General features: G+C 42.9%; 1 protein-coding gene across 8 annotated transcripts in view; it reads left to right on the top strand.

Moving 5' to 3' along the window:
• LOC109875481 (signal-induced proliferation-associated 1-like protein 2) overlaps positions 1–26,242 on the top strand; it is a 106,385-nt gene extending 80,143 nt beyond the window's left edge. Inside the window, exons 12-24 of one of the 8 annotated variants that reach the window (XM_020467807.2) lie at positions 690–787; positions 1,339–1,436; positions 2,672–3,090; positions 6,742–6,966; positions 11,179–11,232; positions 12,301–12,412; positions 13,399–13,639; positions 15,418–15,549; positions 17,869–17,895; positions 19,894–19,956; positions 22,021–22,138; positions 24,153–24,234; positions 24,822–26,242. In XM_020467807.2, coding sequence (XP_020323396.1) covers positions 690–787; positions 1,339–1,436; positions 2,672–3,090; positions 6,742–6,966; positions 11,179–11,232; positions 12,301–12,412; positions 13,399–13,639; positions 15,418–15,549; positions 17,869–17,895; positions 19,894–19,956; positions 22,021–22,138; positions 24,153–24,234; positions 24,822–24,971 — 1,819 coding nt within the window. In that variant the 3' untranslated portion in view covers positions 24,972–26,242. Of the gene's footprint in view, positions 1–689; positions 788–1,338; positions 1,437–2,671; positions 3,091–6,741; positions 6,967–11,178; positions 11,233–12,300; positions 12,413–13,398; positions 13,640–15,417; positions 15,550–17,868; positions 17,896–19,893; positions 19,957–22,017; positions 22,139–24,152; positions 24,235–24,821 lie in introns of all 8 variants that reach the window. The other 7 variants (XM_020467806.2, XM_020467809.2, XM_020467808.2 and 4 more) reach the window with 7 other exon arrangements.
• The last annotated feature ends 612 nt before the right edge of the window (positions 26,243–26,854 follow it).

Raw genomic sequence — 26,854 nt, 5'->3', positions numbered from 1 at the left:
AACAGTGAAACAATGGCCAGTGGTGTGAAAAGCAGGAAGTGGGGTTGATAAGTATTACAATGCACTTAAAAGGTTCTAAAGCAATGGCAAAGCATTGAGGATGCTGTGGGAGACTATAATTTGACTATAATTTGAACACATTTTCTCAATTGTAATGTTTGGAAGCCATGATATGCTGGTTAGCATTCTCTTTTCTCTTTGAGGCCTGAGTTTAGGACAACAGTTCTCATTTGACAAAATTATTGCATTGAAAGTTGATACAATTGTGATTAGGTAAGGCATGGGTAGGCAACCCTGTTCTTGGAGTGCCGCAGGATTTTGCTCCGATTAGGTACCACACCTGACCAACTGAGGTTAAATGATTGTCTAAATGCAAAACACCTGGTCATCCAGGTCGGTTAAATCAAAAACATTGGAAGTTCCTACGTCACTCCAGGACAAGGGTTGCCAACCCTTGTAATAAGAACTGGCAGCTCTACATTGGATCATTCAGGTGCGGGTTCAGTTAACTGAGTTTGTTTGGGCAAATAAAAATGGCGTACCTGTGCGTCACTGATTGTCTTCATGGTTAGAATGTTCAGCAAAGACGTCATATCTTTCCTCCCACTTTTGAAGATTTAAACCAGTTTGCTGATACCGCTAGCTTTGTCGAAAGAAGGATTTGTCATCCTTCTTTCGTGCACCTGTAGTTGCCAGTCCCCTGCACTGCTCCTGGACCAGCCGAGCGACAAGGAGGGAGAGGGCCGGAGAGAGAGGGAGCCCAAGCTGGAGAGGACCAGATCTGCAGGTATGAGTTACTCTTCTTCATCACCAGCACCATCATAAGCTTCATGTTTCACCAATATCATTTTTCATTATCAACTGTGCTATGAAAGAGACTCACTCTCCTGTCAGTAGAAATGCACTTTAGCGAATTGGTCAGCTGGAGACAGACAAAACAGAAAGCAATATTAACTGTCATTCTTACAGATTCACGATTGTCATTCACATTAAGTGTTACCAAATGTGTCATGTTGTGATGTCAACAAATGTCAAATGTGCTTTCATAGCCTATAACACAAAATAGAATGACCAAATAACTGCCATTCCAATTCATTTTTTGGCATTTCGCGAACTGCATTGAAAAAATGCCAGTAATGGCAACTAGGGAAAGGAAAACAGGGCACATTCAGGTAGTCCCTCCCCACTTCAATCTGTTTGGTTCCTAGTGAATATATAATAGTTCCTGACATCAACTGGTGTACAGTATCGTAGAAATTGCACCACAAGTATTTTAATTAGAAAATTATATCAAAAAAAAAATGTGGAATCACAAATGGTCTTATTCCTCTTTTGCAGAGGCCAAGTGGCACCATCCCTCCACAAAGATTCTGAACATGAGGGAGAGAAGCCAGCCGAGACCAGGAGCAAAGGACTCCCCCAATAAATACCAACATGTGAGTACTCATACTTGGGAAGAGTTATCTTAATGTTTATTGAGGGTTGCCAGGTTAAATTTAATTTGACACTGTAACGCTTTTTTCTTGTCATGCTGGATTTGGGTTAGCTTGTTGTTGCGTCTATGACATCTCATGCAATACATATGCCTACATTTGAGCATCAATGGAAAGTGTGTCTTGTAACACTTTTTTTCAGGACAAAATCAGTTAGTCGTAAGACCCTTTAAATAAACAAAGTAATACCTTAACCAATCAAATGTTTCATATGAAAGGGCCACACCTGGCAGTAGAGAACGGCGTGGTTACCCATACGGTCCCAAGCTGTAAAAGTGTATTGCAAGTAATGGCAACGCATGGTGAATATCGATTCATGTGCGTTATTTATTCATGTTACTACAAATGAGGAAGCTTCCCAACAATTGGCCCTGGATAAACAGAAAGAGGGGTAGAATGTACTTGTCTCCCTATGCAGAGCGCATTAAAGTTTCATATGCCCTCCTAACCCATTTGGAATGACTTGGTTTATGGGAATTTCAATTAATTGCAGCTTCAGGAATTATTTATTTTATTACGGTGTAGTTGAAATGGGACCCAAGTCGGCTATGAATATGGCTCTCTTAACAGGAGTAGGAAGCTCATTGGCTGGATAGCTCTATTAAATCAAAATGCGAATGGTTTAAAGTCCAAACCACATATAGTCTAGCAACAAGAAAATTATGTTTTAACTGAAATGCAGTTTTATTACACTAAAAGGCCTGTGAAGTGGTATGTTGGTCATTTTCCCACATGACTTGGTGGATTAGATTAGGGTTAGGAGTAGAGTAATTTACTGCTGTAAATACATTGTAACAATGAGTAATTACAATAGTAAATTGTACCAAACATTTCCAGGGCCCCAGTTTCATAATTCTCAAGTTAAGGGGTCAATACGTTCTGAACCAGTGAATAAACCCACAGTGTTTTTCTGATTTTATCTAAGATTTGATTGAATTGTGGTGTAAGGACACACAGCCTATGTATACTAGCTGCCGAATCCTTGTTTCCTCAATTCCTCTCAAAGGTCATTGGAGGTCGGAGGGCGAGGTCTTGGATCCTTTACTCCAATGCTCTTTCAGAGGAACTGAGAAAACAAGAATGGACGAAGCAAGGATTTAACCGCTAATTTTCAGACACAAGTGAATGCTGCTAACCACTAACTGTTGTTGTGTTTTGATCGCCATCTCTTCCCCCAGTCTGGCTCCAGCCACTCCAGCAGCAACACGCTCTCCAGCAATGCCTCCAGCGGCAGCAGCGACGACAAGCACTTTGGCTCTGGTGACCCCATGGACCCCGATGCCCTGGGCCTCATCTACATCAAGGGCGCGTCTACCGACAGCGGTATCGACACGGCACCTTGCATGCCCCCGCCACCTCCCCCTCTACCCGGCTGCGGCGGAGGTGGTGTACCGGGGGTCTCGGCTGGCCGGCCAGTCCCCCAGAATGCCCGAGGGGAACAGTGGGTGCTGGAGTACCACGGGGCGGGGGGTTACCATGGAGCGGGGACGCCGGAAGGAGGATTGACGTCACAAGGCTACAGCACCCAGGCCACTTCGGCTGGGCACGTAACGGACGGGAGCCTGGGCGACCTGAGTGAGATTTCCTCCATGTCCAGGTAAGGTATAGCTCCAAAATAAAGTTCCCCAAAGGACAGATCTAGGATCAACTTCCACTCTCCCAATCCATTAGTGGGGAAACCGCCAAACTGACCCATGATCAGTGTCTAGGGGCAACATCACCATACACCAAGAGGCTGAATGGATCCCTTTTATCTGACCAATGACCAGCACTTGAATTATTGACAACGACTCACCGATACGCAGTACCAGCATCTGACATGTTATTCTGCTTGATCATCGGCACCTCTTGTCGAATATTCACTCTAAAATGAACCCTGGTACTGGAAAATGTAAATCAGTACTGGTACCTTTTTCATTCCAATTCAACCACAGGCAATGCTCAAATACATCATCAGGCTAAGTAATGTGAGGTCAAACTGCCCATGTTTTCAGTGTCTGTCATTATTGGATGTGAGTTATTTTTGCTCTAGGCATGTACACATTACACATTATCATGATGAGTAAGCAGGGACGGACTAGGACAAAAACATTGCCCTGGACTTTGACGCAGACTGCCCCACCACAACCAGTCCTCGGATACTCCACCGCCTACGCACACACGTACACACACCAGCCCCTAATACCACCACCTAGCTGCATCACAGCTATTGTACACTAATGCAGTACTATTTTCAGAGTACTACAGAACACGCTATACACTGTTAAAGGAGTTCTACAGAACACATACTGAAATTGTCATGATTGAACAACATCCCGTCATCTGAAGCCTAGAATAAAACGGAGAAGATATATAGTAGCTAGAATACTCAGTGAGACAGAGCACTGGCTTGCTCTTTTTCAGAGAGGGCTGGCTGGCTTCACTCTGTCAAAGCAGTAGACAACACTACTACAGACAGCACAGTGAAACAGAAAAAGACACACCAAATTTGGGCGTAAAGAGAATGGTAAGTAAGCAAGTTATAGAAAAATATGTCCTGGCTACCTTATTGGACGAGCAGTTTTCTCAGCAGCTCGCTGTCCTCTAGCTTAGCACAGCCATTCATAGTTGTTATAGCAACAGATTATAAATATAACAACATAGTGGAAGCAATAGGTTTAGTCAGAATTAATCATCATAAAATGTATAAATAAAAAGCAGCTGTGCTGTGTCAAAGGCTGCCTTTTCAAGCATTTCACTACACCCGCACATAACATCTGCTAAATATGTGTATGTGACCAATAAAGTTTGATTTGATTTGACTAATGTCAATTGTAGGGCTTCAAACAAACATGAACCTGTTGAATGTAATGTAAAAATGTAGAATTCCGACGAAATATACATTCACAAAAGTAATTATTTATCATGAGTGCCAAAAACAATAGCTAGTAATGCCGCATACTCCAAGAAAGATAAAGATCGCACCTTTCTGGTAAAACATAGTTATAAATTGCCGAGCTGTACTCACTTTTAAAGACACAAGCTCAAGTACGTAATAAAAACATGATTAAAATATGAAATCATATGTTGTTGTTCCTATTCAACAAAAGTTGAGGAATAGGGCTTGAAATTACTATGGCTGGCATGTACATTAATCAAGAAACGGTCTGGCTGGTATCATGTTGCTGGTATAGTTAGTTAGCCTAGTTAGTTTGCCCAGTATTGATGTTGTGTTACCCATGTATCCCTCCCTGCCCTGGATCCCCTTTGCCTAGCACTTCGGCAGCACTGACTTTTGCTGGTGCTAGGCTCACAATCATCAACTATGCTGTCGCTGTCTTCTTCTGCTAGGCAATGACCCGGGGCTGTGGTATCCTCCTCGGAATGGGCTTACATGCACATTGATGTTAGCATTGGCACTGTCCCCTAACTTTCCGGCCCCACCTTTTGCGTTTCTTTTGTGTGGTGGTGTTACTTTTTCATGTTGATTTGGGAGTTTTCCTGAGTGGACTTCTCTTGATAGATAGCTCAACTTCTCGTGAACGGGAGCCCCTGCTCCTTCTAGTTTTTCTCCACACTCCTTGGTTCACCATCACTCCGACTCTCTTGTTCATTTGTATGCTGTGTTCAGTGAAAGGAAATGTTTGGAACGTTGTAAATGTAAATGTAATAAATAGAGCTGACATGATTCTCTAGTGTTAGCCATTTCGGTGCTCCAGATGGCCAGTCCATTACTGTGAGTAAGGCTAAATAGGTCATTGCTGTGCCTGCACAATAGATTGTTTTATTAATTCACATAGACACTGGGCACATCACATCGATAATGACGCAGCTAAAGTAGCCAGCTAACCTACTTAGCCAGCGACTACGCAGAAACCACCGTCGTCATCATCACAATCTCCCCACCAGATTCCCAATCCATTATTCTCGCACGTCCTCTCCGAAGTTTGTGCGCAGTAGCCCTGGAGTCAAGGTTACCTTTCCAACATTTCATGTCCTTCATTTTTGGATCAGACAGAATGAAACGGAGTAGACAGTTTCCTGCCAAACTCTGCAGTTTCCTGCTGGGCCAGGCTGAGAGGTGACACCAGTACCTCCATTTTGGGGTCAGGTAGACCAGATATAGTCTTCAGTTTCCTGCTGGGCCAGGCTGAGAGGTGACACCAGTACCTCCATTTTGGGGTCAGGTAGACCAGATATAGTCTTCAGTTTCCTGTTAGGCCAGGCTGAGAGGTGACACCAGTACCTCCATTTTGGGGTCAGGTAGACCAGATATAGTCTTCAGTTTCCTGCTGGGCCAGGCTGAGAGGTGACACCAGTACCTCCATTTTGGGGTCAGGTAGACCAGATATAGTCTGCAGCGGTGACATCAGGTTCTCCATTTTAAGTCAGACTGGATGAGCCAAAGTGCAGTTTCCTACCGTAATAAAAGTAACCTCGTCCTCTGGCTATTGTGCCCAGCCTATATAATCCTGGGATATCAACCACTCTAAATTGGCCTTAATGGGAGTGGCCATAGAATTCTATGGGAGTGCTCTACTGAGTAAAGTATTTGTAATTGAATTTTAGCGAATCACCTGACTGCGAGGCGTGGCTCTGTGCTTGTGGTGTGCTAGCATACGGGGGATAGTGAAGGGGAAAGCGTTCTGGGAGATGATTGGTTGGTAGATTAAGCCTAATTAAACCAATGCCTGCGCTGGGAGTTTTTCCAGGCTCTCTGTATTGGCTAACAAAGACTAAGTTTGACACGTTGGTCCACCAGACTCTTTGTGCATTTGTGGTGAAAGTGTCTGGGAACAAGATTATGCTAAAAGGTTGACGACCGGTCTGCCATGTTGTGGCAGGCTCACTGTGGCCATGGCAGGATCCTGCCTCCCCCCGCAGTGGACACAATGCAGCATTTAATGGGGTGTGACACATTTGCCCTTCGCTGCCAGCGGCAACAGTGCAGTGTCATCATGCCCCAATTCGTATCACTATGTTGTCCGCATATGCAGGGTTGGCATGAATTCTGCTGAAATAGGCTAGTGGAGTCATTGGAGTTAGGATCAAAACCTGCTCCGAGAACCACACAGAGTGAGGAGAACCACTGATATGGGTAGCAGGGTTTGGGTCAGTTCAGTTCAGGAGGCATAATTATCCCTCCTGATTATCCCCTGACTTTACTGATATAAAATGGACTGATCCCAAACCTTGGATTTTTGGTAGCCACTCATATTTGATGTAATTGGCCAACTGTGATCACATGTTTCTGTCTCGGTTTTCCTAGTGGCTCGCGGCACTCAGGCAGCCCCTCGGAACGTGGTCCTAAGACCTCCACCTCGGTCGACTCCTCCAAAGTCTACATCGTCTCCTCCGGCAGCACGGTGACAGGGGCGGGGCTTAATGATCCCATCCACGCCCGCCAATCACCAGGCAAAGAGTATCTGATTGGCTGGAAGAAAGCCGTGGATGGCTCTCCAATGGAGGATCTGGGCAGGCCAAAAGACTACGGGTGAGAAAATAAGCAGTGTTTTGTGGGGTTGTATTCTTACTTGGACATAACTAACTTGCTCCTAGAGCGCTGTCAATATGCTCTATAGCATCATAATAGTTGCCAGTGCCACACATAATTTTTCTCGCTGCCAGACTGACACGTTTTCAGCCTCGATTCTACGTAACCCGTTGAAATAAACCCCATCGTCCTATTTTAATAAAGAAACCACAAGTGCGTACGCGTGTCAACTTTACTAGTACTTTCCTGCTAACCTTTGGCCGGGTTGACGGTCTTTCTTGGTTAAGTTAACTGAACTGGGAAAAAAGATGGCGAGCTGACAAACTGCCTGCTTTGGTCCTGTTGAAAAGGTGGCAAGCCATACTAACCAAAGGCCCCCATTTTAGGCAGGTTCTGATCAAAAGGGACAGCCATATTAAAAGTAACCTCTGATTACTTGATGCTCTGACAGAATCCTCTTGACACATGTCCCATCTTATTGATAAGTAGGAGTTGAAGCAGTGTTCTCGAGTATGGTCTCTCATTTAGCTAGTGTCAAGTGTCCATCGGCTAGTGCAACCTTTTCTGATATTTTCAGTTCACAAAACAGTCTTCGTAGTGGGTAAAGAGCCCCCAAAATAAACATATAATTTTAGATGGGACTGCACATAGATAGTACAAAACAAGTTTGGATTGCTGAAGCTACACTACATGAAAAAAGGTATGTGGAGACATGCTCATCGAACATCTCATTCCAAAGTCATGGGTGTTAATATGGAGTTGGTCCCCCCTTTGCTGCTATAACAATCTCCACTCTTCTGGGAAGGCTTTCCACTAGATGTTGGAACATTGCTGCTGGGACTTGCTTCCGAACCATGAAAAACAGCCCCAGACCATAATTCCTCCTCCACAAACGTTATAGTTGGCTCTATGCATTGGGGCAGGTAGCGTTGTCCTGGCATCTACCAAACCCAGATTGGTCCGTCGGACTGCTAGATGGTGAAGCATGATTCATCTAGAACATGTTTCCCCAACTGGCACCTTGCGAGCATAGCTTCCATCAATGTAATTGTCTGCATCATTTCTAATACCCATTTTAAAAAATTGTGAAAGTTTTTTTCTTTATTTTGACTATTTTCTACATTGTAGAATAATAGTGAAGACATAAAAACTATGACATAACACCTATGGAATCATGTAATAACCAAAAAAGTGTTAAACAAATCAAAATATATTTTAAATGTAAGATTCTTCAAGGTAGCCACCCTACACCTTGATTACAGCTTTGCACTTCAAGAGGTAGTCACCTGGAATGCGTTTCAATTAACAGGTGTGCCTTGTTGAAAGTTAATTTATGGAATTAACTTATCCTCTGCAGCAGAGGTAACTCTGGGTCTTCCTTTCCTGTGGCGGTCCTCATGAGAGCCAGTTTCATCATAGCGCTTGATGGTTTTTGCGATGGCACTTGAAGAAACTTTCGACGTTCTTGAAATGTTCCTCATTGACTGACCGTCATGTCTTAAAGCAATGATGGACTGTCGTTTCTCTTTGCTTATTTGAGCTGTTCTTTCCATAATATGGATTTGGTCTTTTACCAAATAGGGCCTTCTCCTGTATACCCACCCCTACCTTGTCACAACACAACTGATTGTCTCAAACGCATTAAGAAGGAAAGATATTCCACGTCCATCGGTGAAGGGTGAGTCATCATTCCAGAGAAAGCGTTTCCACTGCTGAAGAGTCCAATGGCGGTGAGCTTTACACCACTCCTGCCGATGCTTTGCATTGTGCATGGTGATCTTAGGTTTGTGTGCGTCTGCTTTGCCATGGAAACCCATTTTATGAAGCTCCAGACAAACCGTTCTTGTGCTGATGTTTCATCCAGAGGCAGTTTGGAGCTCGGTAGTGAGTGTTGCAACCAAGGTTTCAGCACTCGAGGGTCCCCTTCTGTGAGCTTGTGTGGCCTACCACTTCGGCTGAGCCGATGGTGCTCCTAGACGTTTCCACTTCACAATAACAGCACTTACCGTTGCCCGGGGCAGCTCTAGCAGGGAAGATATTTGACATCCTATGATGAAAGTTACTGAGCTCTTCAGTAAATGGCTCTTCAGCCATTCTACTGCCAATGTTTGTCTATGGAGATTGCATGGTTGTGTGCTACATTTTTATACACCTGTCAGCAACAACTGTGGCTGAAATAGCCGAATCCACGAATTTAAAATGGTGAGTGACCACATACTTTTGTATATACAGTGTAGAAATAGCATTCGTGGATAGTTGTCATTCTTTTGTTGTTATATTATATCATGACAGGTTTCATTGTAATGTTTATGATTGGTGTAGGTTAAGAGTAGAGCAGTATTTTTATCACCACTTTACATTGGCCTTATTTCAAGGTAGCTATTACAGTGGGGCAAAAAAGTATTTAGTCAGCCACCAATTGTGCAAGTTCTCCCACTTAAAAAGATGAGAGAGGCCTGTAATTTTCATCATAGGTACACTTCAACTATGACAGAAAAAAATGAGAAAAGAAAATCCAGAAAATCACATTGTAGGATTTTTAATGAATTTATTTGCAAATTATGGTGGAAAATAAGTATTTGGTCACCTACAAACAAGCAAGATTTCTGGCTCTCACAGACCTGTAACTTCTTCTTTAAGAGGCTCCTCTGTCCTCCTCTCGTTACCTGTATTAATGGCACCTGTTTGAACTTGTTATCAGTATAAAAGACACCCGTCCACAACCTCAAACAGTCACACTCCAAACTCCACTATGGCCAAGACCAAAGAGCTGTCAAAGGACACCAGAAACAAAATTGTAGACCTGCACCAGGCTGGGAAGACTGAATCTGCAATAGGTAAGCAGCTTGGTTTGAAGAAATCAACTGTGGGAGCAAGTATTAGGAAATGGAAGACATACAAGACCACTGATAATCTCCCTCGATCTGGGGCTCCACGCAAGATCTCACCCCGTGGAGTCAAAATGATCACAAGAACGGTGAGCAAAAATCCCAGAACCACACGGGGGGACCTAGTGAATGACCTGCAGAGAGCTGGGACCAAAGTAACAAAGCCTACCATCAGTAACACACTACGCCGCCAGGGACTCAAATCCTGCAGTGCCAGACGTGTTCCCGTCTTAAGCCAGTACATGTCCAGGCCCGTCTGAAGTTTGCTAGAGAGCATTTGGATGATCCAGAAGAAGATTGGGAGAATGTCATATGGTCAGATGAAACCAAAATATAACTTTTTGGTAAAAACTCAACTCGTCGTGTTTGGAGGACAAAGAATGCTGAGTTGCATCCAAAGAACACCATACCTACTGTGAAGCATGGGGGTGGAAACATCATGCTTTGGGGCTGTTTTTCTGCAAAGGGACCAGGACGACTGAGCAGTGTAAAGGAAAGAATGAATGGGGCCATGTATCGTGAGATTTTGAGTGAAAACCTCCTTCCATCAGCAAGGGCATTGAAGATGAAATGTGGCTGGGTCTTTCAGCATGACAATGATCCCAAACACACCGCCCAGGCAACGAAGGAGTGGTCCTGGAGTGGCCTAGCCAGTCTGCAGATATCAACCCCATAGAAAATCTTTGGAGGGAGTTTAAAGTCTGTGTTGCCCAGCAACAGCCCCAAAACATCACTGCTCTAGAGGAGATCTGCATGGAGGAATGGGCCAAAATACCAGCAACAGTGTGTGAAAACCTTGTGAAGACTTACAGAAAACGTTTGACCTCTGTCATTGCCAACAAAGGGTATATAACAAAGTATTGAGAAACTTTTGTTATTGACCAAATACTTATTTTCCACCATAAATTGCAAATAAATTCATTAAAAATCCTACAATGTGATTTTCTGGATTTTTTTTCTCATTTTGTCTGTCATAGTTGAAGTGTACCTATGATGAAAATTACAGGCCTCTCTCATATTTTTAAGTGGGAGAACTTGCACAATTGGTGGCTGACTAAATAAAAAAATTCCCCACTGTATGTAATTAGTTTGTACTATGTATGCAAGAACAAGTAGTTAGTGTACTTACCCCTGTACAGAAACAATTAACACAAAAGTAACAGGTTTATAACATAGTCTGCTTTATAAGGCCAATGTTATTTGAGGTATGACCGTATAGCATAAGAATTTTGACCGCAATATGCTTGCATATCAGCCATGTATACAGCTTTTGTTTACATCTCATTATTTCCCTCCTTTTTTCACTTGGGGTTTTCTACATCAGTGGAATGGAAGGCGTATTGTCTTTCCTACTAAAGACTCTAACACTGAGATCCAGGTACACTAGCTTTACGGAACCCTCTTTGGTTCAATAAACCTCTTACGTATGCTTTATTTTACAGTCCACTATTTACTTTGTATTTACTAAGAAATGACATTGTAAAATTTAGATGATTTAATATTTACCTGTTTCTTGAGATTTAAAATCACCATTTGGTTGTGTGGAAGTCTCCAAGTTAAGTGCGTAATTTCTTAATAAATATTGGACAGAGCCCGGTTGAAATGGGCTGGTAAAATAAGTCTACCCACTTTGTCATTCGCATGGTGTCTGTACACAATGCAAACTGTGCCTACCGTGACCCCCACTCTGTGTGTTTACCTGGAAACGGCAACTCCCCAAACTAGATGCCCTCCAGTTGAAGTACTGTGATTGAATGGTTCCGGACAGCATATTGTAATAAATTACTCCCCCCTGTTTGTTTGTGTGTGTGTGTGTGTTGATATTCAACTTTCAATAACCCTTTACAGTAGTTCTGGTAGTATACTTTTTTCTTATGACCTTGTTTTATTATTTTGTCCTTCCCAAAGAGCAGTGTAATGTGCTGCCTCGTCTTACTTTTGATAGCTTTATGCTTCTATATATGTCTTACCGTTTTCGGTCTTACTGTTCAGTAATGTCCTTACTCTCCCACACGTGTCACTATGCCCCCTCTACCGCACCTTTGTGTGCAAATGACCCCCTATTCCACATGTCGTGCACTGCGTTTGACCAGGAATTTTAGACGCCTGTTCTTTGTTCAGGAGAGGCTGCCTTCCACCTACCCTTGTACAATAGCTCTCACAAGAAACTTCAGTGAAACTGATAAGCTTGTCTCTAATGCATCTCTTACTTTTTTGTTTTTTGTTGCCCCCAATATACACCCTCTCTCTGCCTGTTTCTCATCCCGATCTCTCTCTTCCCTCCTTTCTCCACCCCACTTTCTCTCTACCCTCACTGTCTCGTTACATTCTCTACCTTACCATCGTTCTTCATTTAACCCCTTCTCGATCTCTTTTCTCTCTTCCGCCTCTGTCTTCCCTTCCCTCCCGCTCTCCATTGCATCCCCCATCCTCCCCTGGGGAGCAGGCTGCGGGCCATGCTGGGTGCAGACAGCCAGGTCCAGCCCAGCCTGACCAGAGAGGCCTTCCTGAAGATGATGCTGCCCGACAGTCCCCCTGGGGAGGGGGGGCGTGGCAAGGTGAGCCCCTGCTCCCGCTAGTTTTTCTCCACACTCTACTTGGTTCACTAGTTCACTCTACTTGGTTCACTCTGACTCTGTGGTTCATTCGTATGCTGTCTGGGCTGTGTTCAGTTAAAGGAAATGTTTGAACGTCGCAGATAGAAATGTAATAAATAGAGCTGACAGCATTATCTAGTGTGGTGTTAGCCATTTCCTCCCCTGACAATGAGTGTCTTGCTTCAATTTCCTTCCCTCCTTCAGTCGGCTCCTTCCTCCGCTTGACATAATCCATTCAGATTGCTTGTGATATTAAAAATCAAGGCCGCCGCCGTTTTCAAATGAACTGAAATTAAAACCAAGGGGGATTATAAGGTGCCAGACTTGGGCTAACCTTTTTCTAGCACAGCTTCCCTCCTCCTGTCGAAAGGTTAATTTCGACATCTACCGTTCAATACCACCGGCCTAGCGTCAGAAAAAAACCCACCACTTGATGTAAAGGCTCTTGGGTAATTAGAAGAAGACAATGTGGCCAGGAAACAAGGGTGGAGGTAGAATGGGAAGGGGTTGATACAAATGGATTTGATCTGGGAGCTAGCACCTGCTCTTCAGTCCTCTTTGTTCACTGATTGAAAAATACATCACAGGAAAATGGCTGCCAGCAACATAATAGTCAATAGTCTTGACATACCCTCCTGTAATAAATGGAAGATGCAAGTCTTTCATTATTATCTGATGCCCTGCATTGATACCAACTACTATGCGCAGGGAAGCTATCGTCAGATAATTGAGGGGAAATTATCAGCTCTCATTTTTGGCACTGTGGTAGACCGAAGTTACTGTTTTGCCAATTTTGTGGAATATTCAGGCAGTTTTTTTCCTAGTTTAGCACAACCAGTTGGAGCTTGAATCACCCCTTCCGTGGTGCAGCCCTCCAAAATGTAAAATGTCTCAGGATTTTCGGTCACCCTTTTCCCCTCCCTCATTTTCTCCATCACTTCCCGCAGAGTCTGACTGGTCCTGGCGGCCTGCCCATGTCCCCACGGAGGTCCCTGTACCGGACCCTGTCGGACGAGAGCCTGTGCAGCAGCTACAGGAAAAACCTGTCGCTGGTCAGCTCTCGGAGCTCTCTCCTGGACCAGGCCCTGCCCAACGATATCCTGTTCAGCACCCTCACTGAGCCCCACCACAGCACCCTGCCACCTCGCGTGAACCTCGGCCACAGCCATGGGGCGCCGCTACACAAGAGTGAGTGTCTGCCTGTTTAGGGTAGGGGTGGCGTAGTCTCTCGCTAGCTAGGTCTTGTCAGTTGTGAAAACAGAATCTAATAGAACAGATAATATATACTTTAATCTAGATCTGTGGTTGAGAGGTAATAGGGATGGCCAACCTTTCTCCTAGAGAGCTACAGGATGTGTATATATTCTTCCAGCCCGGCTCGAACTCACCATATTCAGCTAATACCGCTAATACCGTCAAGGCCCCTTTTACCTGAAAATCGAAATATGTCCAAACTGTATAGTCAGTGTAAAAGTACCACATTTGCCCTACACTTTATTATATATTAGGGAAACCCTGGAGTACATTTCATTGATTCAGACATTCATTTAGGAATGGAACACATGTTACGAAATCATTAATATATCTGCCAAAGATGGAACGCAAACAGGGCAAATGGACAAACGCATTAAATGGACAGTGGACAGCTGCATTCACCTATTCCTGAAAAGCACTTAAAGGCCTACTCTTTGATATTTACAGCCACTTTTATATTTCTCCAGACTCATTCCTCAGCTTTATAGTAAAACAAAGTGGCAGGGCAGACATTTTGATTTTCAAATTAAGGCCATAGAAATCCAAAATATCTAGCTGCGAGCTCATTGTGGTCAATTAAATGCAAACGCCCTTGCCAGTCTGAAGCTGAACTTGAAGCTGAACTAGACCCATTGTAATAGCTACAGCATATGCCACTTTCAATTTCCCATCTGTCTTGTGCAAACCTATTTTAAAAAGTTTACTCTGTTTATAAGAAACACAGCAAGATATTGGCTATTTTCCACTGGGAAAAACATCCCAGTATGTGCTCATTGAGTATGCAAGATATTAACCCTTTCACTGTCTGTCCTCCTTGCGTTCTTTGTTGAAACATTCTAACCACTTGTTGTATTTCGCAATGACACACAGGGGCTGAATACCCCCCCCCCCCCCCCCCCCCCCCCACACACACACACACACACACACACACCTTGGAGGGTGGAGGTTTTGTGTGTGTGGATATGTGATTGCTGTGTCTTATTCAGATCACCTTAACTCTATGGGGGGGGGTGCGCATCATGGGGGGGTGCATCATGAATCTCCATTTGTATGCCAACGTTTGTGTGAGTATGTTCGCCAAAGCTGACCCCTGTGGATGTCCCCTAGATGCAGGTGAATTGTCTGTCTGACGGGGGGGAAGCTCCCCCTTCATCTCTGTCCTCTGATCAGCTTTCAACAGACTGACATTGGGTTTTAAAAAAGTAACCATGTTCTTGGCAGTTTTCCAAGCAGAAGTGCACTTTGAGAGTAAAATTGTTCAGCTTTTTTTTTTTTTTTACATTTTGGGTGGGGGTTTGTCTCGCACAGTCAATTTGGTGCAAATTGAACAGGCTGAGTTGTATTTGCTTCAAGGGGAATTCCAGATGTCTCTAAAAATGTATGTTAAGGTGATACAAGTCGTATGGATAACTCTGTGATGTTTTGTCTTACGCTTTGGTGGAAAGTGCCTGTCTTTCATTCGCTAAGAGTATCATCTTATTTAAACTCTACTTGTGTTTTTACTGACTTTGAAACCTAAAACCCTGAAATGACTTCGGAAATCTGCAGGCAGTTTGGGCTTAATATAGGAGCAGGTGTTCCAAGTGGAGAATGGATGAGCGCTGATGTCTAATTATCGGTAGACAGAAGGGAGAGGGGGAAAGAGGGAGAGAGAACCAAATCGGTGAGCTTGTCAGTCACTTATCTAAACCCGAAATGTCTCATCTCTACAGATGAGCTGTGGTTCTCTGACAGCTCCCTGGCCGACCGCTGCAAAATGGCTGATGGCAGTCTGATGCCTCTCCCGGAAGCAGTGTCTGGCCTGGACTGGTCCCATCTTGTTGATGCCGCAAGAGCTTTTGAAGGTAAGGACAACGTCTAGATTCATCATCATCATTAAACTGAGTACTTATTCACTGTTTGACCTTTTGATGCTCCCAAGAGCTTACCCAGCTAACAATTAACATGGCCTAGAATAGTATGGATTTTTTTTGTCAGGTACCCATTTGGTTGTGATGTGAGAACATCAGAAGGGGAATCTTCACATTTGTTGGGAAATGATACGTTTGGACGATGTCCAAAGGAAAATATCCCTTTGGACAGACTTTCTTAAAGCACTTAAAAGCTGGACCAACAAAGGTTATGGGAATGTTATCCCCTGACCGACCATAAACGTTATCTCCCTACCTAGCAGAAATGTTCTGGGAATGCAGAAATGTTAGCTAGGTGTAAGTGGTACCTGATTTAACATTTGCTGCTACCAAGGTTCTTCCTGTCAGGTGTCATACTGTCAAAGGCTGTCAAATCTTTTGTCCCCAGTTCTCATCAGGCTTTCAGCGCTTGGACTGTTACCCTTTTGTTCACTCAGTATTTGTATTTATTATGGATCCCCATTAGCTGCTGCCAACAATTCCTGGCCTTTATTCAGTGTCTAAATCCACTCTGGTCAATTTACGTATCTAATTTGGCGTGAAATTCAAAGTGCGAAAAGACCATTATAAAAGTTGTTTTTCTTTTCTCTTAATGTTCAGATGGGATTTCAATGTCCGTCATCCAATTCAAGTCTGCCAAATTCATTTGCTGAAGCGACTTGACATGAATTCAAATTGACCCCCAATATCATCTTGACCCAGTCAAAATCCTCAGTCTCTTCCATTGTCTGTGTCTACCTCGAGGTGCTAATTAGCAGGAAGTGGAAGGAGAGAGAGTGTATTTTGGGGACTTGAGAAACGAAGCATTATGACAATGGAGCGCACAGCAAGGAACCATTCTGCCAATTCGCGCCGTAATTGCACCTCTTGCTTGCACACTTTCTCTGGCAATTATAGCCTCGCTACCTCGTCCAACTGTGTTTCTGGTCATCTGGAATTACAGGGTGATGTACTCACAATGTTGTTTTTTCCTGCAAATGGCTCCTGCTTCCTTCATGACCAACAGATGTTTATAGACTGGATAGTTTGGACCCGTTGACCACGTTTTTTTCACCCTGAGCAATGAGGGGCGGGGTCGGTGACATGGATTAGCATCGGGCTGCACAGCAGCCTTCGATTTGTGTAGAAGTCAACACCAGAGAAAAGAGGGAGAACTCATTTTCTTGGAGAGTCATGGTAGTGTTGACCCTGGCGTTACTATGCCGTGTTGTTTAATTGGCTTGTTTTGTTTCGTGTCGCTCGCTGTGTGCTCTCAAGGCAGTGTTGCTAAGCGCTAAGACTCTAGCATGCTAGCCCTCATTAGCATGCTGGGGGAAAAGGGCAGGGTGAGCATTAGTAGCAACAAGCGAGCATTATTTATGTTACCGTAGACCTACGCATACTAGAACAGGACAAATGGTTCACAGTCAAGAGTGCAGCAGAGCAGACACAACACAGACATTCCTCTCTCCTTGTGCGTCTCATTCTTCAGTTGTGATTCATATTTATCAATGATAAACTTAACCTCAAGATTTATCTTAGACTGTTTGTCTTCCATATTGCACATTACAGAGAGAATGTCATGGGGTGTTTTAGTTGTTTCCAACTCGCTATAGGCTAGTCTTTTTAAGGAAAAGGAATACCTGGCTCTGTTCTAGATCTCCCTCTTTTACTTTCCCCCTTTCCCTCTTTTGTGTTATTTGATTTCCACTATGACAATCACTTCACCTGTGATTTACTTCAGTCAATGTTAAGCCAATGTTGAGACTCAATTAGAACGGAGTGATTGTTAAAAGGAAGAAAGAGGGACGTGTAATTATGGGTGGTTTTCAAAGCGTCAGTCTCTCGCTTGGCTCTCAGAAGCACCTTCGGTGAGACACTTATCTTTAGTGAAAACCACTTTCATCTCTCGTCCCTCTCGCTCTTTACCCCTCTCTCGCAATTCCCTTTTTCTCTCTCCCCTCTTCTCACTCCTTAGCGGGAATAATCTTAGCGAGAACAGCTCCCATCCCTTTCCCCTTCTCCCTCCTTTCTGTCATCAAATACCACATTCCAAATCCACGTCACCTCTCAACGCCATCCACATATTGAGAAGACAGATGCAGGTGGGGGATGGTTGGTGCTGCCCTTTCGCAAGAAACTTAACCTCACTTTCCTCAACCTCACTTTCCCCGGCTTTCTAAATTGATATGTGATGCCCACTCGGACATCTGCTAGGCTATTCTGACTTCTCACAAGCTTAGTCTGTTTTTTCTTGTCTTCTTCCCTATCCAGAATTGTCCTATGCTCTCTATCTGGAAGGTAACAATAGTGTGCTGTGCCATGCCAGTTACTAAGGAAGGGTACTGGCTTCTAGTGTTTCTCCACTCGACAACCCATCTGACTGCGCTTTATTGTTCTAACCCAGTGCTAATGCACTTGATTCAACTTAGCAACGGGCTGTTTGAGTTGTTGACTAGTTGAATCGAGTGTGTTTGTTTTGGTGGGCTAGAACAAAAATGTGCAGTCATGTGGGTCTTTACAGCTGGAGTTGACATTCACTGGCTTATAATGCCTTGGGAAAATATTCAGACCCCTTGACTTTTTACAAATTTTGTTAGGTTACAGCATAAATATTTATGAAACAGTTTTTTTCCCCTCATCAATCTACACACAATACCACATAATGACAAAGCAAAAGCAGGTTTAGACATTTTTGCAAATGTATTAAAATAATTAATAAAAACAATTAAATCACATTTACATAAGTATTCAGACCCATTACTCAGTATATTGTTGAACCACCTTTGGCAGCAGTTACAGCCTTGAGTTTTCTTCGATAAAATGCTGCAATCTTGTCACACCTGTATTTGGGGAGGTTCTATCATTCTTCTCTGCAGATCCTCTCAAGCTCTGTCAGGTTGGATAGGGAGCGTTGCTGCACAGCTATTTTCAGGTCTCTCCAGAGATGTTCGATCGGGTTCAAGTCCGGGCTCTGGCTGGGCCACTCAAGGACATACAGAGACTTGTCCTGGAACCACTCCGGTGTTGTCTTGGCTGTGTGCATAGGGTCATTGTCCTGTTGAAAGGTGAACCTTCGCCCCAGTCTGAGGTCCTGAGCGCTCTGTAGCAGGTTTTCATCAAGGCTCTCTCTGTACTTTGCTCCGTTCATCTTTCCCTCGATCCCAACTAGTCTCCCAGTCCCTGATGCTGAAAAACACCACCACAGCATGATGCAGCCACCACCATGCTTCACTGTAGGGATGGTGCCAGGTTTCTTCCAGAGGTGACGCTTGGCATTCAGGCCAAAGAGTTCAATCTTGGTTTCATCAGACCAGAGAATCTTGTTTCTCATGGTCTGAGAGTCCATTAGGTGCCTTTTGGCAAACTCCAAGTGGGGTATCATGTGCCTTTAACTGAGGAGTGGCTTCCGTCTGGCCACTCTACTGTAAAGGCCTGATTGGTGGAGTACTGCAGAGATGGTTGTCCTTCTGGAAGGTTCTCCCATCTCAATTTCGAGTCTCATAGCAAAGGGTCTAAATACTTATGCAAATAAGGTATTGCTGTTTTTTTATTTTGTATACATTTGTAAAAAAATTCTAAACCTGTTTTCACTTTGTCATTGTGGGGTATTGTGTGTAGATTGCAGAGTTTTTGTACATTTTTCAAAATCCATTTTAAAAGACTGTAACGTAACAAAATGTGGGAACTGTCAAGGGGTCTGAATACAGTCCGAAGGCACTGTGTATTATACTGTGAGTGGGGCCTTAACTGTGTGAAATCCAGTTTGCTCTCATATTTAACCCCCAGCCTGCTCGTGCCCTCTTCACCCCCCCGAGAGAGTGGATCCAGGTGGTAAATACAGTGCTGTGAAAAAGTGTTTTCCCCCTTACTTATTTCCTCTATTTTTGCATATCGTTGATACTGAATGTTATCAGATCTTAAACCTTTATCTAATATTAGGTTTTGTTGAAGATCTGATAATGTTCAGTATAAAAAAATATGCGAAAATTAGAAAGTAGCTCCATAATTGTTACTTTTAGGATAGACTCTGGCAAAGGCTTAGGGATGGGAGCTAACCATAGCACCTCCACAGGATCCATTCTACTCTACATCACTCCCTATTAGTCACGCTCTCCACCTTCATGGTTGCAAGATTGGACTGCTTAATAAAAGGGCTGCACCAGAATGTGCCTTTCCTTAGAACATTGCTTTTGGAGCATTTAAGCGCTACTGTAGGTTCATTTGCACTGAAAGTGGACTGTACACAGTGTGGGTAACTGAACTGTACCTGAGGGATGTGCTGTCTCCTGTTTTCAGGTCTGGAGCTCGACAAGAATACCAGTCGTCTGTGTGATAAAGGCTGTCCGAAAGACTCACTAGGTGACATGACATTTTTCTCCGCGAGGCACTCTATTCTTCACTGGGATTCCTTGACTTTTACTACCACTAGTTAGTCACTGGCATTGAAGCTTCTTTCACCTTTACTGCCGTTGGTGCTTTTGCTATCACTGCTATGGGACCTCCACAACTGCTACAATTTTATTTAGTGTTGAAACCAAATCAAATTAGGGTTTTTACGAGCATTTCTGTAACACTACAGCAGCTACTACTACCACTGTACATCTATCACCACCTTCTAGCTGCCTAGTGCCTCTGCCTAGTGCCTCTGCCTTGTGCCTCTGCCTTGTGCCTCTGCCTTGTGCCTCTGCCTAGTGCCTCTGCCTAGTGCCTCTGCCTAGTGCCTCTGCCTAGTGCCTCTGCCTAGTGCCTCTGCCTAGTGCCTCTGCCTAGTGCTTGTGCCTCTGCCTTGTGCCTCTGCCTTGTGCCTCTGCCTAGTGTTACCTCAACCACTTCTTCTGTTGTGATGTTTTCTCCTGCTAACTTTTGTTCCAGCCTTACACTAACACGCCTGATTAAACTGCTCTCCTCTTCTAATCTGGCATTTCCCAGCAGTTAAGAACATTATTGAAGTTGAGATGTGTGTCATGGTATTTAAAGCTACACTATGCAGAAATCTCTCCGCCATTTCCTGGTTGCTAAAATTCTAATAATTTGACAAATTTCAGTTTGTGACAAAACAAGCAAGTGTAGTGTAGAGAATCATTGTACCATCTAAACTGCTGTGAAATGTATATTCCATAACCAAAAACATTGTACACTGAACAAAAATGTAAAGTCTTGGTCCCACGTTTCATGAGCTGAAATAAAAGATCCCAGAAATGTTCCATATGGACAAAAGGTTTATTTCTCTCAAATTTTGTGCAAAGATGTGTTTACATCCATGTTAGTGAGCATTTCTCATTTGCCAAGATAATAAATCCACCTGATAGGTGTGGCATATCAAGAAGCTGATTAAACAGCATGATCATTACACAGGTGCATCTTATGATGGTGTCAATAAAATGGCACTCTAAAATTACACAACACAATGCCACAGATGTCTCAAGTTTTGAGGGACCATGCAATTGGCATGCTAACTTCAGGAATGTATACCAGAGCTGTTGTCAGAGAATAGAATGTTAATTTCTCTACCATAAGCCGCCTCCAACGTCGTCTTAGAGAACTTGGTAATACGTCCAACCAGCCTCACAACCGCAGACCATTTGTATGGCGTTGTGTGGGCAAGCGGTTTGCTGATATCAACGTTGTGAACAGAGTGCCCCATGGTGGCAGTGGGGTTATGGTATGGGCAGGCATAAGCTACGGACAACCAACACAAAAGCATTTTATCAATGGCCAATTGAATGCACTGAGATACCGTTGCGAGATCCTGAGGCCCATTGTCATGCCATTCATCCTCCACCATCACCTGATATTTCAGCAAGATAATGCACGGCCCCATGTCATCGCATCTGTACACAACTCCTGGAAGCTGAAAATGTCCCAGTTCTTTCATGGCTTGCATACTCACCAGACATGTATGGGATGCTCGGGATCGACGTGTACGACCACGTGTTCCAGTTCCCGGCAATATCCAGCAACTTCACGCAACTATTGAAGGGGGTGGGACAACATTCCACAGGCCACAATCAACAGCCAGATTAACTCTATGCGAAGGAGATGTGTCGTACTGCATGAGGCAAATGGTGGTCACACCAGATATTGACTGGTTTTCTGACCCACGCCTCTGCCTTTTTTTTGTGTCTGTGAAATCTATAGATTAGGACCTAATAATAAAAAATCTAATGATTTCTTTATATGAAATGTAACTCAGTCAAATATTTGAAATTGTTGAATGTTGCGTTGCGTTTATGTTTTTGTTGACTGTATTTTCAGCCATTTGAAGCTGGTGTGCAAAACTAACTAAAAGTCGCAAAAAACTAAACGTAAGAAAGGGATGCATAGAAATAGAGCACATAGAACAGATCTACCCCCCCCCCCCCCCCCAAAAAAAAGTTACCTATTGCGGCTTTAATAGTATTGTGTGTGTGTTTTCTTTAGCAGCGGACCAGGGTTCACTCTGCTCCATGTTGGACGTGGAGCAGGCCCAGCAGGCCATGGAGCTGTCCCATGAGCTGAATCGGAGGGTGGCTGCGTCGGAGGCTGCCGCTCTGGAGGCAGGGTAGGTGTACTGCGCCTTTGGGTGGGGCAGGCAGTTAACTTCTTGCGTTGAGCAATCCCGTATCCGGGAGCGTAATCATAGCCTCAAGCTCATTACCATAACGCAACGTTAACTATTCATGAAAATCGCTAATGAAATGAAATAAATATATTGACTCACAAGCTTAGCCTTTTGTTAACAACACTGTCATCTCAGATTTTCAAAATATGCTTTTCAACCATAGCTATACAAGCATTTGTGTAAGAGTATTGATAGCTAGCATAGCATTAAGCCTAGCATTCAGCAGGCAACATTTTCACAAAAACAAGAAAAGCATTTACCTTTGAAGAACTTCGTATGTTTTCAATGAGGAGACTCTCAGTTAGATAGCAAATGTTCCGTTTTTCCCAAAATATTATTTGTGTAGGAGAAAGCGCTCCGTTTTGTTCATGATGAACGTGATGTTTGGCTAAGAAAACCCCCCGAAAATTCAGTCATTACAACGCCAAACTTTTTTCCAAATTAACTCCATAATATCGACAGAAACATGGCAAACGTTGTTTAGAATCAATCCTCAAGGTGTTTTTCACATATCTATTCGATGATAAATCATTCGTGGCAGTTTGGTTTCTCCTCTGAACCAAATGGAAAAATGCACGCAGCTGGAGATTACGCAATACTTTCGACGGAGGACACCAAGCGGGCACCTGGTAAATGTAGTCTCTTATGGTCAATCTTCCAACGATATGCCTACAAATACGTCACAATGCTGCAGACGCCTTGGGGAAATGACAGAAAGTGTAGGCTCATTCCTGGCGCATTCACAGCCATATAAGGAGACATTGGAACACAGCGCATTCAAAATCTGGGGCACTTCCTGTATGAAATTTCACCTTGGTCTCGCCTGTAGCATTAGTTCTGTGGCACTCACAGACAATATCTTTGCAGTTTTGGAAACATCATAGTGTTTTCTTTCCAAAGCTGTCAATTATATGCATAGTCGAGCATCTTTTCGTGACAAAATATCTTGTTTAAAACGGGAACGTTTTTTATCAAAAAATTAAGAGCGCCCCCTATATCGAAGAAGTTAAAGGAGCTTGACTTAGTAGAGAAGGGATTTAGTTATTGAAGGTCTTACATATGCGCATGTTTAACACTACTTACTGACTGAATGCACTGACAATAGCATGAATGCCGAAATATTGTTCATCCTCCTCTAAAGGAATCACTTTTATGATCAAAAGATTCTGATTACAGGCCCAGTGTAGTCAAAAATTTGATTTTTCCTTCTCTCTGTGTGTGTGTGTGTGTGTGTGTGTGTGTGTGTGTGTGTGTGTGTGTGTGTGTGTGTGTGTGTGTGTGTGTGTGTGTTAAAAAAAATCACATTGTGGTTGGAGTAATACTGTGAAATTGTGAAAAATATGATAATGCCTTTCTAGTGTAAGAGCTTTTTGAAAGACTGCCTAAAATGTCTGCCTTTTTTGGTGGGATGGAGTTTTGGCCTGCCTGGTGTCAACACAAATGAGCTAATAGACCAATAAGAAAGAGTTCCAGACCTCTCTGCCAATATCAGCTAGTTTTCAATGTTCTCCTCCCCACTCAGACCCCTCCCAGACACTCCTAGCAGTCCTTCTTGGAAAAATGGCTCTTTGCTAAGAAGCTATTTTTGTTTATTTTTGACTATTTTAATTGAAAACAATCACAGTAAGGTGCTTAATTGTTAACCAGAAAAGGTTAATAACTATGTAAACATTTTCATAAATGACCTTCACTTCACATAAATGACCTTTAGTGTGGACCTACAACACTATTCACTTAAATATGTTTTAAGTCAGTGACCTGGTTACACCTGAAGTTAGCTAGTAAACAATGCTGTTTTTTGTCAGTAGTTATACTCCACTTCAAAGAGTGGTGTAATTGATGCTGTATAAAAACATATACCAATAAAGACAGACATAACGAAGAGGTCAAATTCTATAGACTGCTCTATAGACTCGCAAAACATGAAGAAGCCTGTCTCTCTATCTCTATATAGGAATGATTCTCCTGCTCTGCTCACTGGCAAAGTCATCCAACTGGAAGAGATCCTCAGACAGCTTCAGTTCGACCTGCGAAAGGTATAGTCAACTCCCCGAAGCACATCAGCAATGTCTCCAGTGAATCGCTTAGCATGTATAACAATAATAACATGGTCATTTAGCTGATTACTTTCATCCAAAGGGATGTGCAGCTAACACGTGAATCAGTATAGTACCATGATACACTAAAATGGTCTGTACAATTAGCTGTGGTTTTAAAATGTACGCTTCTCTGCTGGTGTATGTTGTAAATCATACAACCCCAGCGAAAACCAGTTGTCATAGTCAGGTGGAATATTGATTGTAAAAGGACGTTTTGTCAGTCTTTTCAGCAACCAGAAAAATAGGTCTTTATCTGACCAGATAAACAGCAAGAATATGATTCGCTTTTCCATGATGTGGTGACGTCGTCATATAATATGCATCTTTACCTGGCTATAACAGAGACCAGTTGCTTGTAATCTGGTTATATTTTGTATTCTCATTCAGAAAACCACTGTACAACCAGACAATTATGTCATAATGAAGCCAAATCTTGTCTACTGTGCCAAATGGTGATCATATGTATAGCCAATGTCATCATGCCAGGTTGCGTAATAACCTGTGTGTGTGTGTGTGCTCCACAGGAGCAAGAGGACAAGGCCATGTTGCAGGAGCAGGTCCAGCACTTGCGTCAGGACAACATGCGTCTGCACGAGGAGAGCCAAACGGCAGCCGGCCAGCTCAGGAGGTTCAGCGAATGGTTCCTAAACTCGGTCGACAACAAGAAGCCCTGAGCAACAAAAAAATAACACTGACACACACTGCAACATGGCCGTTAACTCCACATTACCTGAGCCAGTGGCATGTCAAGAGGGACGATGTCTACAGTGATTCAAAGTGAATAGCCATCGCATGAGTGCAAGAAGTTGCGAGTTAGCGTGCTAATGCTAGTAGCATTGTTTTGTAATCAAAACAACAACATGAATTAGTGTAAATATACCAAGGGGACAGGGGAGGGTAAAGGGATACATTTATAGAAGGTTAAAATAAAGGGGAGGAAGGGAAGAATGCTTCAGATCTCATGTTTTTTGGCTATTTGGTTATAGGAAGGAACATGTGAATTTTAAAAAACAAATGAATGTAACTTATGTGTAATCTATATTCTTTTGTCGAATAAGGCAAGTGTAAACTTATCGGTTCCCTCAGTAAACAACAATGAAAAGAAGTTCACCCAAATAAATTTACTCAACTTTACCTTGACTTTTAATGCATTATATAATAACCAGGAAATAACTAAGGTGTTACAAGGTTCTTGTATAAGTTTTGTAAATACTCCACTTTTGAACAAAAAAATGAAATTGTCAGAGCAATAAATATGGTGATAGTCACAAAACTGTTATTAATGGTTAGCACTAATTGTGGTGTTGTCGAAATTGCGATTGTATTGGATTACTTGGAAGTGTTTATTTTGCAGGAACAAAAACGTGCCTGACTTTAACCAGTGGTGTATGGATACTGTAGTCTTTTCTGTTGTTGTAGTCCCTCATCCTTTTCCAACCCCATGCCTTGTCCACCACTCTCACTAATGATGTCTACCATGATTTTATTACCTTTTTTCTTTTTGCCACAGAGAAAAGTATTCTTATGCAGTCGATCCTGAACACTTGCAGGTACATAAGGTACCAAGTGTACGAATTATGTATTTTCAATGCCAAAGTGTGTTTGATGTTCTTTGTACAGTACTTTAGAGAAAGTGTCTTGTATTTAACACTCTTATTTAAATTTACCCTCCAAATTGTTTATTTTAATATTGAGTATTTTGATCCTTTCTGCACTAAAACAATTAATGGCTCCTTATTGGCAATGTCTGTATAGTTGGCAAGAGATGAGATATAAATACTATATACTTAAAGGGTTAAGGGCCCAACGTAAGGGCCCAACGTTTGGATGCTGCTAGAATACAGCCTGTTGTTTTGTAAGCCTTTCTTTCTTTGTAAGGTGTTTTGTTAACGATGGGACAAAAGGTTTGCTTTTTTAATAAATGTAGGATGTTGGAAAAACAAAATGGACTCAACAGTGACATTTAATTCCAGCGACAACGTTTGTGAGTTTTTTTTTTTATGTTCCGTGTTGTTTTGCAGACAAATTATGTCTTAAACAGACATCCTATAGTATGCCCCTGACTATAATCAGTGCTAGACACTGTTTGAGGAAGTGGCATGCAGTCGTTTAGAGTATTGAATTATGGGTAACACTTGTACAGGGATCACATCTATGGCACAATTGGGAAATCCGCATAGTGTCTTCCTTTTTTATAGGTCAGGCCATTATTCAAAACAGCTCCTCTCTCCAAAGGATCTAGCAAAAGTGATGCCTGGCTGGCTGGAAACGGGTATTCTGGACTGTAACACATTATCATCAAATCTTGTTAGACCCAGATGGGCCGGGACTGTCCACAAGCATCACCTAGATAAACCTTTTGAATTATTCATGGCTTAGAAGAAATATCATTATAATACTTTCGCAATAGAATTTTCAGATCTGGATCCTGGAGCCATGTTAAACTAATAAAAAATATATATTTGCCCCAAAATGATGGTACTGTAAAGTATTTGGCTCAGAGGTCTCTGAGGAGTAGGGCTATCAGCTCTTATGGCAAGGAGACACGAGTGAAACT

Source organism: Oncorhynchus kisutch, linkage group LG20 (genome assembly GCF_002021735.2).
Source record: "Oncorhynchus kisutch isolate 150728-3 linkage group LG20, Okis_V2, whole genome shotgun sequence".
Taxonomy (NCBI): Eukaryota; Metazoa; Chordata; class Actinopteri; order Salmoniformes; family Salmonidae; genus Oncorhynchus; species Oncorhynchus kisutch.
This window is presented reverse-complemented; position numbering and strand designations above follow the sequence as displayed.